Source organism: Electrona antarctica (assembly GCF_951216825.1).
Source record: "Electrona antarctica genome assembly, chromosome: 16".
Lineage (NCBI taxonomy): Eukaryota > Metazoa > Chordata > Actinopteri > Myctophiformes > Myctophidae > Electrona > Electrona antarctica.
The window spans coordinates 8,356,885-8,376,728 of record NC_136797.1 but is presented as its reverse complement, the minus strand read 5'-3'; the positions used below and the strand labels follow the sequence as shown (position 1 = coordinate 8,376,728).

General features: G+C 44.4%; 1 protein-coding gene across 2 annotated transcripts; it reads right to left on the bottom strand.

The window, feature by feature from the left end:
- Window positions 1-302: 302 nt before the first annotated feature.
- On the bottom strand, window positions 303-18,269 carry LOC306939106 (uncharacterized protein). Of its 2 annotated transcripts, XM_079523601.1 has the most exons (7): window positions 18,094-18,269; window positions 14,892-15,001; window positions 12,612-12,688; window positions 4,701-6,836; window positions 4,054-4,191; window positions 3,342-3,434; window positions 303-2,379 (listed from the first exon to the last, which is right to left on the bottom strand). In XM_079523601.1, exons 2-7 carry the CDS (start codon window positions 14,995-14,997, stop codon window positions 2,050-2,052), a joined length of 2,880 nt encoding a protein of 959 aa, XP_079379727.1. In that variant the 5' UTR covers window positions 14,998-15,001; window positions 18,094-18,269; the 3' UTR covers window positions 303-2,049. The 2 variants fall into 2 exon arrangements, with proteins under 2 accessions (XP_079379727.1, XP_079379728.1); XM_079523602.1 differs by lacking the exons at window positions 12,612-12,688; window positions 14,892-15,001; window positions 18,094-18,269 and adding an exon at window positions 8,718-8,851.
- Window positions 18,270-19,844: the final 1,575 nt, after the last annotated feature.

Genomic DNA, 19,844 nt, shown 5'->3' with positions numbered 1-19,844 from the left:
CCCTCCCCATCCCCATCCCCCAACACCACAAATCACACTCCCACCAACGCAAGGTTGCCATCGATTACAGCGCGCGCGCGCACACACACACACACACACACACACACACACACACACACACACACACACAGACACACACACACACACACACACACACACACACACACACACACACACACACACCTTACAGCATCTTATTCAAATAATTATTCCACTTAAAATAAGCAAACACACCATATTACTTATTACTTTCTTTGTAAATTTATTCAGCCATGAACTTTGGTTTAATAATTCCCAGAATCCCTCGCCTTTCAGCAACATACAGAATGTGTGTTTTTTTTCATGAACATTTTTTACTTTCACATCACATTTGTGAAAATAATGATTAATGAACAAGCACCACATTGTTTGTCTACTAATGTCCTGGGACATTACATTTTCACATAAACATGACAAAGTACGTCATCATTCCGTTTAACAAAACGCATTGAACATGAACAGTATCAGGGGTGATGCACACCCAGATTAGACACACCAACGGACCGACATGCGGAAACAACGGACATGCGGTTCGAACATGCGCTGCTCCCGTGCGTGCGGTTAGGGTTTGAGGTAGGTTGTCGGTCTAATGACAGTCGGACCAATAGTATGTCACTCTAAGCTAAAGCCCGTATTAGGGTCAATATTTCAATGAATCACATACACACTCCATGGTTTGACGAGATGATTGTTGATAATCGGATGGAAGAATATCAAACTATTTGATATTGTTGCTATCAGGTGGAAGCTTCATATATATCCAAAACGGTTGCTTTTTATTAGAAAACTGTTCTGCATTTTAAAAGCATTTTAAAATAGTGAAGATAGCTGATCTACAAGCTCACAGCGCGGATGTGACAAGTTGTGAGCTTGTACATCGGCTATTTTAACTACTTTTGCGTGACACTTTCATATGAAGAAAACATGGCCTTAAAATGTAAAAGTTTGGAAAATGAAGATACAAGGATTCTGCCCGACAGCAACAATACGTTACACACATATACACAGACTGACTGCTCAGCAGAACAGTGACTTCAAATGGAACGTGCCTAAAAGGCAACAAAGCTTAAAAACTTAAAAGGTGCACCAAATACAAACACGTTTATACCCATACAGTATGCTGCAGCCTATGCTCCACCTACTGTAAGAGCCTACAGGAATAAGTGAAGACGTGCATAAATAGTGCGCACACATACAGACCGGATTCCATGTCAAATTGGTTTGGGGTACTTTGATGAATTTTGTCTTTTCATATTGTACTCCCATCAATGCGTATGTAACAGACTGTACTGCATGAGTATATACTTTGTGTGTACTTGGTGTATGAACAGTGTGTAAACAGTGTGTTCATATAAAAGTATATAAAATAAAGCACACTGACAGACAGTACAGTAAATATTATAAACATAGTAACAGTAAACTACTGCTAAAGATAAAGTGCTTTGTGTAGAACTATTTAGAAGCCCTTTTACACGGTCAGCTGATCTGAGAATAACAGTTAAGGCTAAAGATAAGGTGCCTATGAACTATTGGAAGTTTGGAACCAACTTTATGCTGTCAGTTGATCTTTGTAAAACTCTGAAGGCAATTGGAAAAACACCAAAAGATGCAAATGAAGAAAAAACACCAAAAGAGGCAAATGAAGAAAAGTAAAAAATGAAAATAAAATTACAGCAAAACTTCATGTTGCTTTAACCTATTCTGGGTGGGAACCCCTTTTGGGGTTTCAAGCATTATGTTGTACTTTAGCTGTTGAAAAATAGCAGATCTACAAGCTTGTAGATCTGCTATTTTTAGAAAAATCGTGAAAATGTGTTGCAAATATTTGAATATATATTCTTTCAGAGCGAACGTTTTTTAACTCAAATCTTTGCTTACGAGGGGTTACTGGAATAACATATTTTCAGATGGGGGTCGGTGGCCAATTACATTCATTACTCATTTGTGGGGTCCTTGACATGAAATATTGAGCACCACCGATACAGAAACATGAGGTATTTCAGAAAACTGTCAGGATTTCGACGTCGAAGAGAAAATGTATTCTACTTCCAGCTGCTCTTTCAAGGATTGAACCTTGGGCGGCAGCGCACTTCTACCCAGGTTGAGCATCACCTGTTGTATGAAGTGGTATGTATTTTTCATGCGTATCGGGTAGTCCAGATGCAGGGCATAAATCAGACCGAAAAGAAGACAGAAGGCTTGAGGCAGGTCGGCCACCTCCATCACCACACTCCCTTCCAAGATGATCCCCACTTTGGATGGGCCGGGCTGGGGACTTTTAGAATCGATGATGAGGATTCCCACTGGTGTCTCACTGTATTCAGAAGATTCACTTACATCCTAACAGAAACAAAAAAAACAAGGACAGGACATTATCATACCGTTAGATAATGCTGTTCAAATATATAATCTAAAGAATTGCACAATATAAACGGCACATTAATTATTAAAAGGACTATAATAACTTGAAACAAGCAACTTGAAACATTAATTCACGCTTTTATTTCGTCTAGATTAGACTACTGTAATGCCTTATACTCTGGCATCGACCAGTCCTTGGGCAGACGACTGCAGCTAGTCCAAAATGCTGCCGCACGCCTCCTCACAGGCACAAAAAAGCACGACCATATCTCCCCTATCGTGGCCTCACTCCACTGGCTACCTGTCAAATTTAGGATTGATTTAAAAAAAATTATAATTGCTTTTAAATCCCTCAATGGACTGGACCCATCTTACTTGGCAGAACTACTTCAACACCATAAGCCGGTCAGAGCCCTGAGGTCAGCGCACCTCTCACTATTGACCCCCTAAACAGCCCTACTTAAAACCAGGGGAGACCGTGCTTTTACTGTGGCTGCCCCTATAGGCTCTGGAATAGCCTTCCTCTCCACATCAGATCCGCCCAGTCCATTGAGACTTTTAAGTCTCTGCTTAAAACCCATTTTTTCGACCTAGCTTTTAATCAAAACCTAGTTTAATTTTCAACCTTTTATTTTGAGCACCTCTTACCGTAGTGTCTATTATATTCATATGTACCAACTTGACATTGATGTATTGATTTTATTTGATTGTATTGCTATTGCTATATGTTTTTTTTTTTTTACTTGTACAGCACTTTGGTCGATGACAGTCGTTTGTGCTTTATAAATAGTTTGATTTGATTTGATTTGATAATACCGATAATAAATGTACTTTTTCATGAAATGAGAAATATGGTTCTACAACTTGGTATCTAAGATAATCATCTGATATTTCTCGTCTTAAAAACACCTGCAGCATTTACAACAAATTAAGTTACTTACGGAGCAAAACTTGAAGAAGACAGTCGGATCGTCCCCCAAGATGACTGGCAGTCCGCGAAGACAAAGAGACCTGACAGCTGTTGGCTCTGTGGCCTGGAAGGCAGGTGGGTAGGCAGGCAGTAGGCAGGACATGGCAGGGCAGGCAGTAGGCAGGACATGACAGGGCAGGCAGGCAGTAGGCAGGACATGGGAGGGAAGGCAGGGTTGGTAGGCAGGACATGACAGGGCAGGCAGGCAGTAGGCAGGACATGGGAGGGCAGGCAGTAGGTAGGGTGGGCAGGCAGTAGGCAGAGCAGGCAGGCAGTGGTCAGGGAGACAGACAGGATTTTCACAAAACAGAGAAAACCTATCCAAAACAAACTGATATTTCTTAATCATTTCACCCAAAGGTTTTATTTAAAAAAGAAATCACACCTGTGTGACCTGTGTGAAGTGAGGGGCGCTAATATATTGTTATATATATTGCTATATATTGTTGATTAATTGCGACAGCAGGTTGCATTTACTATGACATCAGGGATCTGGGGGCGTTCCCATGTATGGGGAGTTTGAGTGACTGACGGGAAATGTACGCTTTCATGGGGGTGGGGAAATGATAAGGATAGAGGAGATATGAGAATAGTTTACATGAGAAGTCTGAAGTTTTCAAATGAAAAAGGAAAGGAACAGAGATCGAGGGAAGAGAGGAAGTAGACTAGTGTAGACAACTCACCTTGGTCTGAAGTAAAAGCTCAGTCAGACGTTTCTTGGTCCCGAAGAGGTCGATCAGCCTCGAGGACAGCTGGTCCAGCGCTCCAAAGAAGTCTTCTTTGAGATTTCTCCCTACCAGCCTGGAAAACTCGCACCAAATCTGAAACATAAAACATACTGTATGAGCCCATGGATAAAAATCTGTAACCCTCAGATACTAGATTTACAACTGATAGTAAATTGGCAAAAGCAAAAACCAGTACTTAATTAAAAGGGGACCACTTCACCAATTTTCAACCTATCTTCATATAATTGGTCCTCACTAATGTTCATGATAAAATGCCACAATTTTCTTCTACTCAGTCTGTGCCTCATGGAAGGGCTGTGGGCAGTTCAGAAACCTGTCCACCAGTGACATCGGACCAACATTATGAAGATAAGTTGAAAAGTGATGCAGTGGTCCTTTAACCGAAATGTATTTTGTGCCATGCATAAATGCATTTTGAACATTATATTTCAAAAACACAAGGCCACACAGTCTTATTTATTTAGTAAACATTCAAAACTTGTGTACAAAGACGCTAACGCACACCAAAGTCCTTGTAGCGGTGCCGGCCCACAGGAGAGAACTGCAGAGGGAATCTTGAAAAACATTAAAAAGAAACTTACCTGGCTTTCTGTGAAGAGAGCTGGCCATCGCTGTAACACCTGGCTGATTTCAGGCTTGTCTTTGATGATTTCTTTTCTCCTGAAAGCAAATGTGATGTCCATCTGTTTCTTAACGAGGTACCCATTTGGGTTTTGCGTCATCATTTCACCGAACAGAGCCTGGCGAATTTCTTCCATTTTGGGGTCGTGCTTCTTTTCATAGTGGGGCAGGAAATTTAGCTCCCCTTTCCTTGCCTTCTTGATGCCTTTGTGGGGAGGTTCACGGTCCTCTCCACCGTATCTCCCACGTTTACCGCCATTGACGGACACATCAAGCCGACCAGTCCGTCGCAATTCTGATCTGTAATTTCCCATCTTATAGTCCAGACTGAACGTCCATGACATCCAGCTAAACTTTCCAAGACACGGGTGTCTTTCCAGTAAGGCCTTTGCAACCGCCTTGCGGTCCTTTTGCCCGGGGTACGGATCAAACGCATACATGGTCTGAGCCAGTTTATGCAGGATTTTGTGTTTCAGCTCCCTCTGCACTTTGAGGCAGGTTTGATCCTCCATGTACTGCAGGTTACCTTCTCTGAGTCTATACTCAACATCCACACCAAAATAGGGAATCTGAAATACCTCTGGCCACGCCGAGCTTCTAACTAGAGGGGAGTTGGACCAGATATCTCCGTCTGCTTGGCTGTACGCGTCCTCTGCAGTGATTGGATTATCGAAGGCAGGTTCTTCCTTGGTTGGATAATTTAAAACAGGTACTGCATCGATTGAAATATTTAAAACAGGGCCTGCACTGGTTGGATTATTGAAAACTGGGCCTGCACTGGTTGGATTATTGAAAACAGGGCCTGCACTGGTTGGATTATTGAAAACAGGGCCTGCGCTGGTTGGTTTATTGAAAACAGGGCCTGCGCTGGTTGGATTATTTAAAACAGGTCCTGCACTGGTTGGATTATTTAAAACAGGGCCTGCGCTGGTTGGATTATTTAAAACAGGGCCTGCGCTGGTTGTTGGTATTCTTTCCATCTGAAGTGTCGGTATTCTTTCCAGCTGAAGGGTTGGTATTCTTTCCAGGTGAAGTATAGGGATGACGCGCATGTGGGGGGTGCTGGTCGTGGGCCCCCGTGAAGAATTTCTGGAGTTCAGGCAGTCAAATGCGTTTCTGGTGGGGGGGGCGGGGTTAGGGTTGACGATTACAAAAACTCGTCTCTGACCTATTGGATTATATAAAGCGGGCACTGCAGTGGTTGGACTTGGATGATCTAAAACAGGCTGTGCAGTGGTTGGATTATCTAAAACAGGCTGTGCAGTGGTTGGATGATCTAAAACAGGCAGTGCAGTGGTTGGATGATCTAAAACAGGTTGTGCAGTGGTTGGATGATCTAAAACAGGCTGTGCAGTGGTTGGATGATCTAAAACAGGTTGTGCAGTGGTTGGATGATCTAAAACAGGTTGTGCAGTGGTTGGATGATCTAAAACAGGCTGTGCAGTGGTTGGATGATCTAAAACCGGTTGTGCAGTGGTTGGATGATCTAAAACAGGCTGTGCAGTGGTTGGATGATCTAAAACAGGCTGTGCAGTGGTTGGATGATCAAAAACAGGTTGTGCAGTGGCTGGATGATCAAAAACAGGTTGTGCACTGGTTGGATGATCAAAAACAGGCTGTGCAGTGGTTGGATGATATAAAACAGGCTGTGCACTGGTTGGATGATCAAAAACAGGCTGTGCAGTGGTTGGATGATCAAAAACAGGCTGTGCACTTGTTGGATGATCAAAAACAGGCTGTGCAGTGGTTGGATGATCAAAAACAGGTTGTGCAGTTGCCGTTGGTATCGTTACCAGCTCAAGTATAGGGATGACGTGGATGGTCGGCTTCCCTGGGAGCTCTTTGAGATCGTCGAGGTTGCACAGTCCCCAACCGGGATCGTCGTATTGCAAGGAGAAGTTGTTGTTCAATCGGAGAATGCCTTTGAGCCAGCCAATTAAATCTTCAACTGTGTCGGGTCCCGGTGTCATTGTCAGCTTCCGTATATCTCCCGCAGAGAGATACATCCTCATGGTAAATGGGTCTCGTACAGGCATCTGCGGGGGAACAGGGTCTCGTACGGGCATCTGTGGGGGAACAGGGTCTCGTACAGGCATCTGAGGGGGGACAAATAAGTAATTTAGCACAGGGTTTCTCAAAGTGAGGTCTGGGGGTCCAACAAAACATTATTTAACATAACGGCACACTCAGTTCAATCCCATTTTCTATTTAGGATATTAAAAGTAGCAGATCTGCCAGCTCACAATGCGTCACTAAGCTTATAGATTGGCTTGTAACAGTTTCAATAATTTACAAAATAAATGTGTACAGTACATATTTGAGTAGGGGTCCCGCAGCCAGATACATCCTTGACATGAAAAATCACACCCGTGTGAATTGAGTGGTGCAACTCCGTGTGGGGGTCCCCGGGGAGCCCGCGGAGGTTCCAGACCCACAGGGTGCCAGCCCGGTTCCGGCGAGCCACCCTGTGTCCGAAACCGTCGAGACAGTTACCGCGTGGGGGTCCCCGGAACATCCAGACCCCCAGGAATGCGCCCAGGGGGCCGGGCCCGGGCCGTTTACGGCAAGCCGCCTCGCGTCCGAAATGGTTGAGTAATGGTGAAAACCAAACAAGCTATTTTCGTGCATGGACAGACAGACAGACAGACAGACCGACCCAGGGACACACATAGCTGTGTAATGGAGTGGTTGCTCCACTCAAAAAAAGATGATTTAGCAAATAAATTGTTTCAGTGCTACCACGAGTTGTCGTTGCACCATGTATGCAGATAATGGGAAAACATCAATCAACTCTGACATCCTCACCACACAGGGACTGTAGAGTTGGTAAGATCTTAAATGCTCACAGTACCATTGAAAAATACTAGTATGAGGCCGAGTACTGGTTCTTATATGTCTGTCAGCAATACCCAAGATGGTGCATCTGTCAGGATTAGTGATTCACCGAATATTCGGCCGCAGAAAATATTCGGCAGAAAATGGCTAAAAATGCATTTTCGGCCTATTCGGTTTCGGCCCGAATAGGCAGAAAATATATCACCGAATAGTGTATACAATTAATGCATTCAAAAGAGCTGAATAAATGTTTTATGGACCCATAATAGTGATTATTATTTAAGTTAAGTTTTGCCATAACCATTTATTTTGCCATAAATCAGGTAGCTTTAAGGTACGGCCATGACAGCAAAGGTAGGAAAAAAAGATATAATATTAATCATATTCGGATATTCGGTTTTCGGCCGAATGTTTCCTATATTCGGTTTCAGCCAAGAATTTCCCTTTCGGTGCATCCCTAGTCAGGATGCAATAATGGACAGAGACTTGACTTCCAGTATTCCACAGTATTTATATTCAGCAGTAACAAACAGAATTAATCTATAATTAGATACTGGTAATTTGACAAACAAATAATAAATACCACTCCATCACAATGAGTAGGATTATGCAAACTATATCATGGTAATAAATCACACCATATACTGTATTGGTTGTGTTCAATTTTTCACTTTGAACACAAGTGCATAATTAACATCCTCCAAAGATATCATCTGCTTTGTAGGGAACTGAATTGTCAGATATAATTGAAGGGATGACCCCTGGTGGCCACATAAAGGGGACAGAATCATATTTGGATCAGTAAAAACAACTGCCTGGAATGAATGCTATGAATTGGTCACTTTACTGGTGCCAAAAAACGGCGATACAAAATACTTCACTCAAAGAAGTAATTAACAAACCACCACAGTGGTTGCACACCGGCCGCGTTTTTCGGAAAACCGATGGAGAAACGCCACTTAAAAATCCGAATCCGCGCTAGGTGTGTGGAGAGTGGAGACCTCTCCAGAGTCCGGACACGTATTGTGAGCATTATACCATGACGTTAGTATATCTTCATGCATCTCTTACACAACGTGGATCACTCATTACAGGGCATAAAACCTGACAATATCAACATATTCATTCATGCATTCACTTACTTTCGTCATTGACTCAAAGCCTGTGAAAAATATACTGGAGCTTAGTTCAGATGATACAAACGGCGGTAATATACTCAAAATAGTTTCAATTTACAACTTCACTTGGAACAAAAGGGGTCGAGCACATTCCTTCTCTCTCGCGGGCTCAGGGCTGAGGCACGTAACGTGACTACGTCACTCCTTGTAACTATGGTAACCTGTCCCAAGCATTAAAGGTACATACACCCATATGTAGTCTGGGCTCCTGGCCACTTTTAACAACCATGCTGTCATTTTATTTTGCAGACAAACATAATGTCTTTGTTATGGCCCCTACAGGCTGTAGGAGTTTTAAAGTTGTCAGCAAGTCATCAGATCGTTATGTATTTCACACTACAGGAGTCTTTAATATATATATATTATCTGTGTGTCTTTCACACCAAACGATTGATAGCCGACTAGGCATCACACACTGCAAGAGTTCACTCAAATGCGATCCAGACCTGATACCTATAGGCTATTTGTTTTTATTCCAATTGATTTTGACATCTCACGCACGTGCAGGATGCTGTGATACAAGCGTGAGACCGACACAGGACGCCTCTCTCACTTTCTCTGCGTGCACGCCACAGGAATAGCCAGGCTACACAGGGCGAAATGTTTGTGATAGCGTATAGCCTACGTGTGCTATAGCGAGACAGGACGTCAAATCTAGATTTTCATTAAATAACTCTGTCTCTGCACGCACGCACACACACGCACGCACACACACACACACACACACACAGTTAATGGACATGCCCTTTTCACAACATAACGATTCACACTTTCGATCCTGGATCCTCTCTCACCTCCTGCACCTGCCCATCATGGGACTCTTCGTCTCAGAGTTGAAAGAATCCATCACATTACCGTAATTTCCGGACTATAAAGCGCACCTGAATATAAGCCGCACCAGCTAAATTTAGGGAAAAGATTATTTAATATTTGAGTCATTATAATACTGATGCTAGATAAAACCAGGCTTGTTTCCATTCCATGCCAGCTTGGAAAATCAACAATGGTGGACATTGTAAACAAAGTGGAAATGCAAATTTGGAACTGAAGACTGAAGAAGAGGAGGAATTATACAAAATAGGGTGACATTGATGACATCACGATGAGGACAAAATCAGTTGAGCCGTTCCTGAGAGCAATTTCCATTAAAGCTGAAAATTGGTTATTTGTGGGGATAGAAAACGCATATGGGAGCCCCAAAAACATAAAAGAAATGTCCTTTAACATTTCAACAAACAAGTTGCATATTTACATAACTTATTCAAGTGTTACCATTTAGTGCAATAGTACGGAACATTTACTGTGCTGTGTAAACTGTACTGTATCACATAGCGTTTCAGACACACAAACTTTCATGTTTAACAGCATTCGAAACGTGTACACTGTGCAGAAATAAACGGTGCGTTCCCAGCGCACGTCCCGGCAGTGATCTACAGTATAGCCTTTATTTATTTAACCTTTATTTAACCAGTAAAATCACATTGAGACCATAGTCTCTTTTACGAGTGCGCACTGGCCAAGAGAAGAGGCAAATAAATGTTACACAGCTCTGCCAGTAACAACAAATACAGGACATGACAAAGACAAACATATGACATCCGTAATACCCAAAACCTACTACCAGGGAGGCTCAGAGAGAGTTAAGTAGCTAACCAAATACAGACTAATAAAAAGACTAATAAGAACAATACATCATGAAACCACTAAGCTAATATAAAACTAAGATCACAGCATTTAAGTCAAAGCAGGAGCAATGGCTGGAGAGTGTGCCCAAGGCAATCCTCTTAAAAGTCACTAGGGGGATCAAAGAAGCCAATTTTAATCTGGTCTGTAGATCGTTCCACGCCCAGGGCCCAAAAAACGCAAGTTTTTTTTTCTCCCTGCCTCAGATTTGGTATTGGGTACGACGTAGCGCATCCAGGCGTTCGATCTGAGGTTAAGCGAATTTTGGACTAGTTCAAATGTTGAACAAAGAATGTAAGCCTAGTACCATAACAAAAAACAAAGCTTACAGCGCTTGACAAGGCAATATCAATTGCTAAATTAAAAGCCTGTAACACGGCAGCAGGCCTAAAGGTGCAGTAACACGGCTGCTTAAAATATAACCAGCCTACCAGAAAAGTAATTAATCCTCGTCTTCATCTTTTAGGCTAAGGTGCAGTAACACGGCTGTAACAAGAAAAGTCAGTCATTCATCCTCATCTTCGTCTTCTTCCTGCGTACTAAAACCACCAAAGTCCTCTTCTTCAGTGTCGGAAACGAACAGCCTCAGGGTGGCTTCGGCAGCCACTCTCCCAGTCTCTCCTTCGTTGTCGCTCTCAAAACCAAAGAACTCCTCTTCGTCAGTGTCGGAATCGAACATCCTCTTTAGGGCCTCGTCAGCCGTGGCGGCGTCCTCCTCTTCATCACGCAGCAGTCCAGCCTTTCGAAACCCGTTGGAGATCGTGGATGTTTTGACACTTCTCCACGCTGTCAGGATCCACTGGCAGACTTGCGCAAAAGTTGCTTTTCGCATGCGACCAGTTTTGGTGAATGATTTCTCGCCGCTAGTCATCCACGCCTCCCACTTAACGCGTAGTGCCACTTTGAACGCACGATTCACACTGATGTCGAGTGGCTGCAGATGCTTCGTTGTGCCCCCAGGTATCACAGCTGGAATTGAGTTTGTGCCCTTGATGGCTGCTTTCACAGAATCTGTTATATGGGCCTTCATGCTGTCCAAAACGAGCAATGCTTTTTTTTGGCGAAAGAATCCTTCGGGTCGCTTCCCCTAGCACTCATTCAGCCACTCCTTCATTACGCTTTCCATCATCCACCCTTTCCTGTTGACTTTAACGGAGATGCCGTTCGGGATCTTTTCTTTTGGCATAGTCATCCGCCTAAAAATCACCATTGGCGGAAGCTTTAATCCGGATGCTGTGCAGCCCAGAACACAAGTGAAATTCGTTCTCTCATGGCCAGTGGTTCTCAACGTGATGGTCGATTCACCTTTCTTGTTAACAGTCCTAGTGAGAGACAGGTCAAACGTCAAAGGCACTTCATCCATATTTATGATCTCGTCCGGTCCGATGGAATATTCTTCTATCTTTCTTTGTGTGAATTCGCGGAAGTTTGTTATTTTTTCCTCGTAGTCGGGAGGGAGTTGCTGACACACAGATGTCCGCGCCCTGATGGACAGTCCTTTTCGTTTCATAAATCTGAGACACCAGGATGGTCCACCTCTAAAATCTTCATTTCGGTGGCGACTGTTTTGGCTTTCAGTCGGATCTGCACGGTGGAAACACCACGGCCGTCTGCTCTCTGTGTGTTCAGCCAATCTTCAAGAAAGTCTTCAAGTTCGGGCCATCTGCTTTTATTACCTCTGAAAGCTTTTTTTGCCTTTTTGCATTGAGCCAGTTCTTCACCCTGGTCTCCAACGTCTCACCATTGATTCATTGATGCCAAGGGTACGTGCAGCAGCTCTATTTCCTTCTTTGACAGCCAGATCGAGTGCCTTTAACTTAAAAGCTGCATCATATGCATTTCTTCGTTTGTTTTCCATAATGAGGGTTTGTGCATGAAAACTTCCTTTGCGCAAACTGTCTCGCTCTCGTAATGTCTGTCTTGCTCTCGTTCTGTCTCTCGTACTGCATTTGGTTCCACTTTTTCTTTTGTTGTTCGCGCAAACTGCCTCTCACTCTTTCCTGCTGGAGCCCGCCGCTTAAAGGTGGGGGACGTGGACCGGCCATAGAGATAGAAGGTCCCCTAGTGGCCGTTAGCTGTAAAAATCCATAGATTAGCCTCATCGATGTATAGGCCGCAGGGTTTAAAGCATGGGTAAAAAGTAGCGGCTTATAGTCCGGAAATTACGGTACATACCTCTTGTTGTTGAGCGCCACGACTGCTTGCCAAACAGAATCTGCAGGACTTCTCAACGCTGAAGCTCTCGAGGAATCCTGCAAGAGAGTGGGCACCAAGATTATCAGCGGCAACAAATAAGACTGTGGCTTTCACACTTGCACCTAGTTTCTCCAGGTAAACACCGTCCTGCTCCATTACCTTTAGATCTGATCAAAGATAAGGTTGCAGAACTTTATCATAACCATACACTGTGGATGTTATTACTCAGTAGGGCAAGCTGGATTGAGTTGAGGGTTGACCTATATTTTTGCAGATATGTTCAGAATGACCCCAGTATACTGCACACATCTTATGTTTCAGCTTTGATGTCTCTAATGTAAAGGCCCAGAGCAATTGTGAACTCATCCATTGTAAGAATATTCCTTAAAGTCTTTATATGATCTGTATTCCCCTTGCACTTGGGCTTTTTTCTGACATGGCTTTGTCCAACACGTCACTTCTATTAAAACTCAATGGCTGCCACGGACATAATTAAAACTCATTCACCGCCACCAGGGGGGCGCCAAAAGTCCCAGACCGCCACCATATATATTTTTTTTTATTTTTTTTAAACACGAAAAACACGTCCTTGGCGCTCCAGGACATCATGAAAACGAAGTTAATTAAGCAACTTCTGGAGCACATTGGGAACAATGGGGACATAATATGCAAGTGGGTTTTTTGCCCTTTTCCACAACATATTCTATTGGGTTTACCAATGGAAACTCTCCATGTAGATAGGCTGCTCTCTTATTTAGTAGTTCCTAGGGGTCAATCTTTAGCACAAAGTGTCATCATGTTACTTTCTGCACTATTAATCTCCCTCACAATGCATTAACGGTTAATCCAGAGCGATTTACAGTAAGCAATAACAAAAAAACATGGTAATACATAAAATACCGATACCAGTGCTTTTTTTAAAAAAAGTGTAAAGTACATGTACTCATGTTGGTACGTAGAATAACGTGAAGTTTAGCCCTGGTGATGTTCCACTTTGCATGCAAGCACACACACACACACACACACACACACACACACACACACACACACACACACACACACACACACACACACACACACACACACACACACACACACACACAATGCATATTATATATATGCTTATTATATTTTAATAATCTTCTCTTTATTTTAACCAACCATGGCATCCCTTTGCACTACATTTTACTAGGGCCTTATATTACAATTTACAATTTACAATTTAGGCATTTAGCAGACGCTGTTAATCCAGAGCGATTTACATTAGGCAGGAACACAAGTATGGGAATACATCACATATATAAAATGCATTTATCAAGAAACATACGTAAGCTAAGAACGTAACTAGAACATATCTATATAATGACACTATACATATTAACTATACATATATACTATACTATGCTATACATATGTAGGCTACTATGATGTGCTATGACTATATACAATGCAATTATTGTGCTGTCTACATGACATGCTATAAGTCTGTTTCAAATGCTATCTAAGTCTAAAAAGTGCTATCTAAGGGGGCAGGATAAGTGCTATGGGCCATGATGGAGTCTGAAAAGGTGGGTCTTCAGACTACGGCGGAAGATTGGGAGTGATGCTGCAGTTCTGACTGCAACGGGGAGTGCATTCCACAGTTTTGGGGCCAGAAGGGAGAAGAGTTTGGGACGTGTGGAGCGTTGGCTATATATAGAGTACCTTTCTAAAAGACAGAGGGAACTGTTAATTGTGTACCGTCACTTTAAATGCGTAATGTATACATCATCGTACGTTGGTGTCACGCACCAAAAATAGCCAGTCTACAAGCTCACACCGCGTCTGGTTGCACTGCGTTGTGAGCTTGTATGTCTACATACAATGCTATTTATGTTGCATGAATTGAGCCAAGATGCATACGCCTGTAAGGTCGTCGAGGCTAGGGCAAGTGCTACGGCAAGTGCTATGGGCTAAGATCCCCCCCCTGTTTTTCTCCTCCGGCCAGTGGGAGGCGAGCCTTGAGTCACGTGACTTTAGTAAGGAAGGAAGTACTAGTGTGCACACTACATAGTAGAGACAACAACTATAATAATAATAATAAGCAATATAAATATGGTCTGCTGCTGCTGCGACAGAGACAACAACAAGAGAGAAAGCATTCGGTGCCTGCTAAATTGGACCCGTGAAGACCTCAAGTGTGGAGCGTTTTTAAGCGAAGGTACTCTCCATTAACAGGTAATCAAGTCGTATCCATAACTATGGTCAGCGTATACTCACCAGTGTCACCACCACCCACCACATCCCGATCCCGATCAACATGCTGCCATGGCTCCAACTCCTCTTCCTCACACTCCATGAAAAACTCAGTGGCCAAACTGGCCATGTTGCTGCACACACACACACACACACACACACACACACACACACAAAACATTTAAAACACAGATGGCAGGAAACATTATATCTTGATAGCAGATTGTTTTATGTTTTCCTTAATTTTTTCTCCCAATTTAGTCATTGTGCCAATTCCCAATTGCGCGCGCACCATGGGGCCCTGCAGCCCCCAGGCCAAGGGGCCCTGCAGCCCCTAGGCCAAGGGGCCCATGAAGCCCCCAGGCCAAGGGGCCCTGCAGCCCCCAGGCCAAGGGGCCCATGAAGCCCCCAGGCCATGGGGCCCTGCAGCCCCCAGGCCTAGGGGCCCTGCAGCCCCTAGGCCAAGGGGCCCATGAAGCCCCCAGGCCATGGGGCCCTGCAGCCCCCAGGCCAAGGGGCCCTGCAGCCCCCAGGCCAAGGGGCCCTGCAGCCCCCAGGCCAAGGGGCCCTGCAGCCCCCAGGCCAAGGGGCCCTGCAGCCCCCAGGCCAAGGGGCCCATGAAGCCCCCAGGCCAAGGGGCCCTGCAGCCCCCAGGCCAAGGGGCCCATGAAGCCCCCAGGCCAAGGGGCCCTGCAGCCCCCAGGCCAAGGGGCCCTGCAGCCCCCAGGCCAAGGGGCCCTGCAGCCCCCAGGCCAAGGGGCCCATGAAGCCCCCAGGCCAAGGGGCCCTGCAGCCCCCAGGCCAAGGGGCCCTGCAGCCCCCAGGCCAAGGGGCCCATGAAGCCCCCAGGCCAAGGGGCCCATGAAACCCCCAGGCCAAGGGGCCCTGCAGCCCCCAGGCCAAGGGGCCCATGAAGCCCCCAGGCCAAGGGGCCCTGCAGCCCCCAGGCCAAGGGGCCCTGCAGCCCCCAGGCCAAGGGGCCCTGCAGCCCCCAGGCCAAGTGGCCCTGCAGCCCCAAGGACAAGGGGCCCATGAAGCCCCAAGGACAAGGGACCCATGAAGCCCCCAGGCCAAGGGGCCCATGAAGCCCCAAGGACAAGGGGCCCTGCAGCCCCCAGGCCAAGGGGCCCATGAAGCCCCCAGGCCAAGGGGCCCTGCAGCCCCCAGGCAAAGGGGCCCTGCAGCCCCCAGGCAAAGGGGCCCTGCAGCCCCCAGGCCAAGGGGCCCTGCAGCCCCCAGGCCAAGGGGCCCATGAAGCCCCTTGGGGGGCTTATGCTGTCAGCAGCATAACAGAGCTCAGCTGTAGACTATTTTGTCACGTTCGCGCAAATGAAAGACTGGATTATTATTTCATGTCAGCATGCAAGTACAACTATCAGAGGATGTAGCCCAGGTAAAGTAATCCGTCACTCTACAAGTTTAACTAAAGTGTTTACCATCTGGCCAAAGTCATTTGATTAGCCTGCAGGCTGCAGCTTTTTTGATTGATCATTTTATTAGACAATAAGATGCAAAACAGTACAGGGTACAGTAACGCACCTTGCCATCCGGGTCCCATGCATGCATTCACAACAACTCCTACAGACATAAGCCTTTTTAATCATTGTCACATGAAACTATAGTCTATACCGTCATATGCATACATCTGTTCAGATTCTGTTGGGCGCATTATCAAAACATTATAAAGTAGCCGGCGTATGTGTGTCAGATTGTGAAAACCAGTAGGACGCCTGAGGGCCCGCCGCCCGTCTAGAGTTTGAATGGACAGGTATCAGTCAAAACTCAAAAGGGAGACATCTAAGAGGAAGGATGGATGAGGAAGGATCAACATATGGAATGTCAGAACAGGTTTTTATGTCATATATATCCATATATGGAGATCTAAGGGTTTGAGGTCAGATCTAGAGTTTCTGGCCAATATTGATAACATCAGGGATCTCCATATATGGGCTTAATTGCGACAGCAGGGCGCATTTATTATGACATCAGGGATCTACATCACTGATTGATTGATTGAAAATTGTATTAACAGTTTGCAGAATTACAGTACATTTCAAGCACAAACTCAATACAAAGGCTGTTAACTGTGAGTGGACGACCCAATTAAGCATTACACTTGTTTACAACAGGGTCCAACATGTTCAATTCATCAAAATGATGATGATATCACTACTCACTAGGCACCATATATGGGTGCTTTCCCCATGTATGGGGATTTTGAGTGAGTGACTGACTGACGTATGATTGATTTCATAGTAAATGCGACTTGCGGTCGCAAATAATAATAAAATGATTGAAAGAAATAACTAGTGTATTGTCTGCTAGCGTGCTGCTTGCTTATGTTATGGATATACATAGTGTTGACTTTGTCATCAGTAATTCAAGAAAAAATACTTGCACATGCACAAATAAATTGCATTAAACCATGCTGCAGAGCAGGTCTTGCCGCAACCCTATCGATGTTTGGAATTAAGCGATAACACTCACAACCAGTTGATATGGGACACTGGACACCAGGACCCATTTGTGGGTCGCCGACACATTTTGTGTCACAAATATCCCTTTATTTTTGGTTTGTCATGGTCATGTGACATGTCTTGGTTTTTTCATGAATTAAACCCAAATTCAATGATTAAATGAAATCGTGAATAAATACCATTTTAAATCAAAGAAATTCCATAAATTGGAAAATTCAGTTCAGTTCAGAGAGGATAAACCCAAGAAAGTCTATGGCGTGTTTCCATTGGGGTCCTTGTACTCAAGTTTAAGAAGTATAGTGAAAATAGCCCATCTACATTAAGGAAAGGTATTTTACTATATTTTCACTCGCTTGGGTTCTGGGGTGGGATATTTCTCTTTTGGGTCTCGACGTGGAAAAAAGGCCAACAAGCCACAGGATTTCTTGGGTTTCGCAGACTTGGTATTAAACTGTACACGTTGAATCCCAAATGTTAATACATATTCAAGTTAAAACGTTTTGGAACCAGCACGCCGAGTGGAATAGCAAGCGAGTGGCGACACAATTTGATCTCACCGCAAAGCGGGTGGCCTATGGGCTTCCAAACATTGGAACTATCCCATTGAGATAGAACGAGCACTTCCATTATTACATTTACAATGGGAGTCAACGCTAGTGTCGTCACTCTCATAGTACTAGCAATGAGCTACGGCTAGCTCTTAGCTAAGCTCGTGTTCAACTCAAAAAATCTCTGTTGTGATTACTAACCTGCAGTGTGTGTGGATCAGTGTCCAGCAGTTTGTTTTGTTTCTCGGGGAGTTTCTAGTGTTACTAAGTTTAAGTTATCTCTCTCTGGAAGTTGCTCGTGAACTCTGCATGCATACGCTCCAACACAAACTAACAACAAGCTGGAATTAAAGCTTCGCGCAACAAAGAAAACATCACCATTCACCAACACTTTCACCACCAAAACGGCAACAAGCCAACAACTCGGCAAGGCAGTGATGGCACAATAGCTCCTCCTCTCTCTCCGACGCCGCCTCTGATTGGCCGATTGCGGCATGCGCGCGCGGGCTACCCAGAGTGTAGAGTAGGATAGTAGCGACACGCTTTGATCTCGCGCAAAGCGGGTGCCTATGGGCTATAGTTCCAAACATTGCTCCTATGGCTGGAACTGTCCCATTGAGATAGCACTTCCGCATTCCTTTGTAACAATGGGAGTCAACGCTAGTGTCGCCACTCTCTTACTAGATTACTCTGGGGACTGCCCCCCATAATTCCCATAACGCAGCAACAGTGATCATGGGCTGTAGCCTGTAGGGATGTATACATTCCAATCTATAGCTGGGTCCCAATTCGTTAAAATCGTGCACTTGGTGACAAGTTTTTGATTTTTGGCATGGTGTTGTTAGGTATGGGCATAAGGTTTTCAAAAACCATCGCAAACGAGTTGGGCGTGCCCCCTAGTGGTTCGTTTGCAATGAATCTAATATTAAATGGGCCAGTGCGTCTCTCTGTGTCCCTTTATTCCTATGGAGTTCTGTGTCAGCGAGTGTTTGGATGTCAGACTAGGCCAGTTTATCGAGTTCTGTGTCAGGCATGCCCAAATATGGAGTGTTGTGTTGTGAGGTCAGAACAGGCCAGCTCCATATATGGACCCTGGGCAGGCGAATTTGAAGTCAGTGGGGCTAACTGTTCTAGTCGAGTTACGTGGATTACAGACATAGGCCTACACAGACTTGGTGCAATTATAGTTAGATATAGCATTAATTCCTCCAAGAATGATGAACACATTGCTGAACACATTCTTGTAGACTGCAGTCTGCATTCATAATGTTTCACCATTTATGCTTTTAGTGTCTTCCCACCATGTGAAAACATATGTTACCAGTAACACCAGTATTAGTAGGGTTAGGGACACGTTTACCACCTGGCTAAATAAACAGCAGGCAGCCCAAACAGTGTTGTACTGTGCCGCGGCACACAGGTTGGGAAACACTGCTAGCACAATGATTCCAAAACCGTAGGCGCCCTCTAGCGGCCTGGATGTGAAACAGCAACCACGCTGAAACCATAGCACCAAATGTTACATTATGTGAAAATGAAAGGAATGAGTGACACTACTCAATAAACTCCTCAGTGAACTCAATGAAAATTAAAAAATAAATAAAAATAGAATGAAATGAAAATGGTTGAAAATCACTGCTAGAGCCAAAAAGCTCTTCTCTTATGGGGGTCCTTGGCATATATTTTCAAATGGGGGGTCCGCAGGCTAATGAGTATCATTTTGGGGGTCCTTGACATGAAAAAGTTTGGGAACTCCTGGCCTAGGACATTCCTGTATTAATTCACAGAGGCTTTTATGGGGTTACTTGATTGGAGTCGTCCTGAAAAGTCCAAAAAGGAGTAGGAAGAAGTCCAAATGTATCTAATCCAATTCCTCTGCAATTTATGTACAATGTCTGTATACTATTTAGGTCTATACACATAAACCAAAAAATAATTTACAAACCAAATCT

What these genes read in the sequence shown, in the direction of transcription:
- LOC306939106 (XM_079523601.1), bottom strand. Translation starts at nt 14,997, where the DNA reads ATGGCCAGTTTGGCCACTGAGTTTTTCATGGAGTGTGAGGAAGAGGAG. An exon ending in GGTGGGTGGTGGTGACACTG is followed by an intron (nt 12,689 to 14,891) that starts GTGAGTATACGC and finishes ACTCTCTTGCAG; the next exon opens with GATTCCTCGAGAGCTTCAGC. An exon ending in AGCTTTTACTTCAGACCAAG is followed by an intron (nt 3,435 to 4,053) that starts GTGAGTTGTCTA and finishes CCTGCCTTCCAG; the next exon opens with GCCACAGAGCCAACAGCTGT.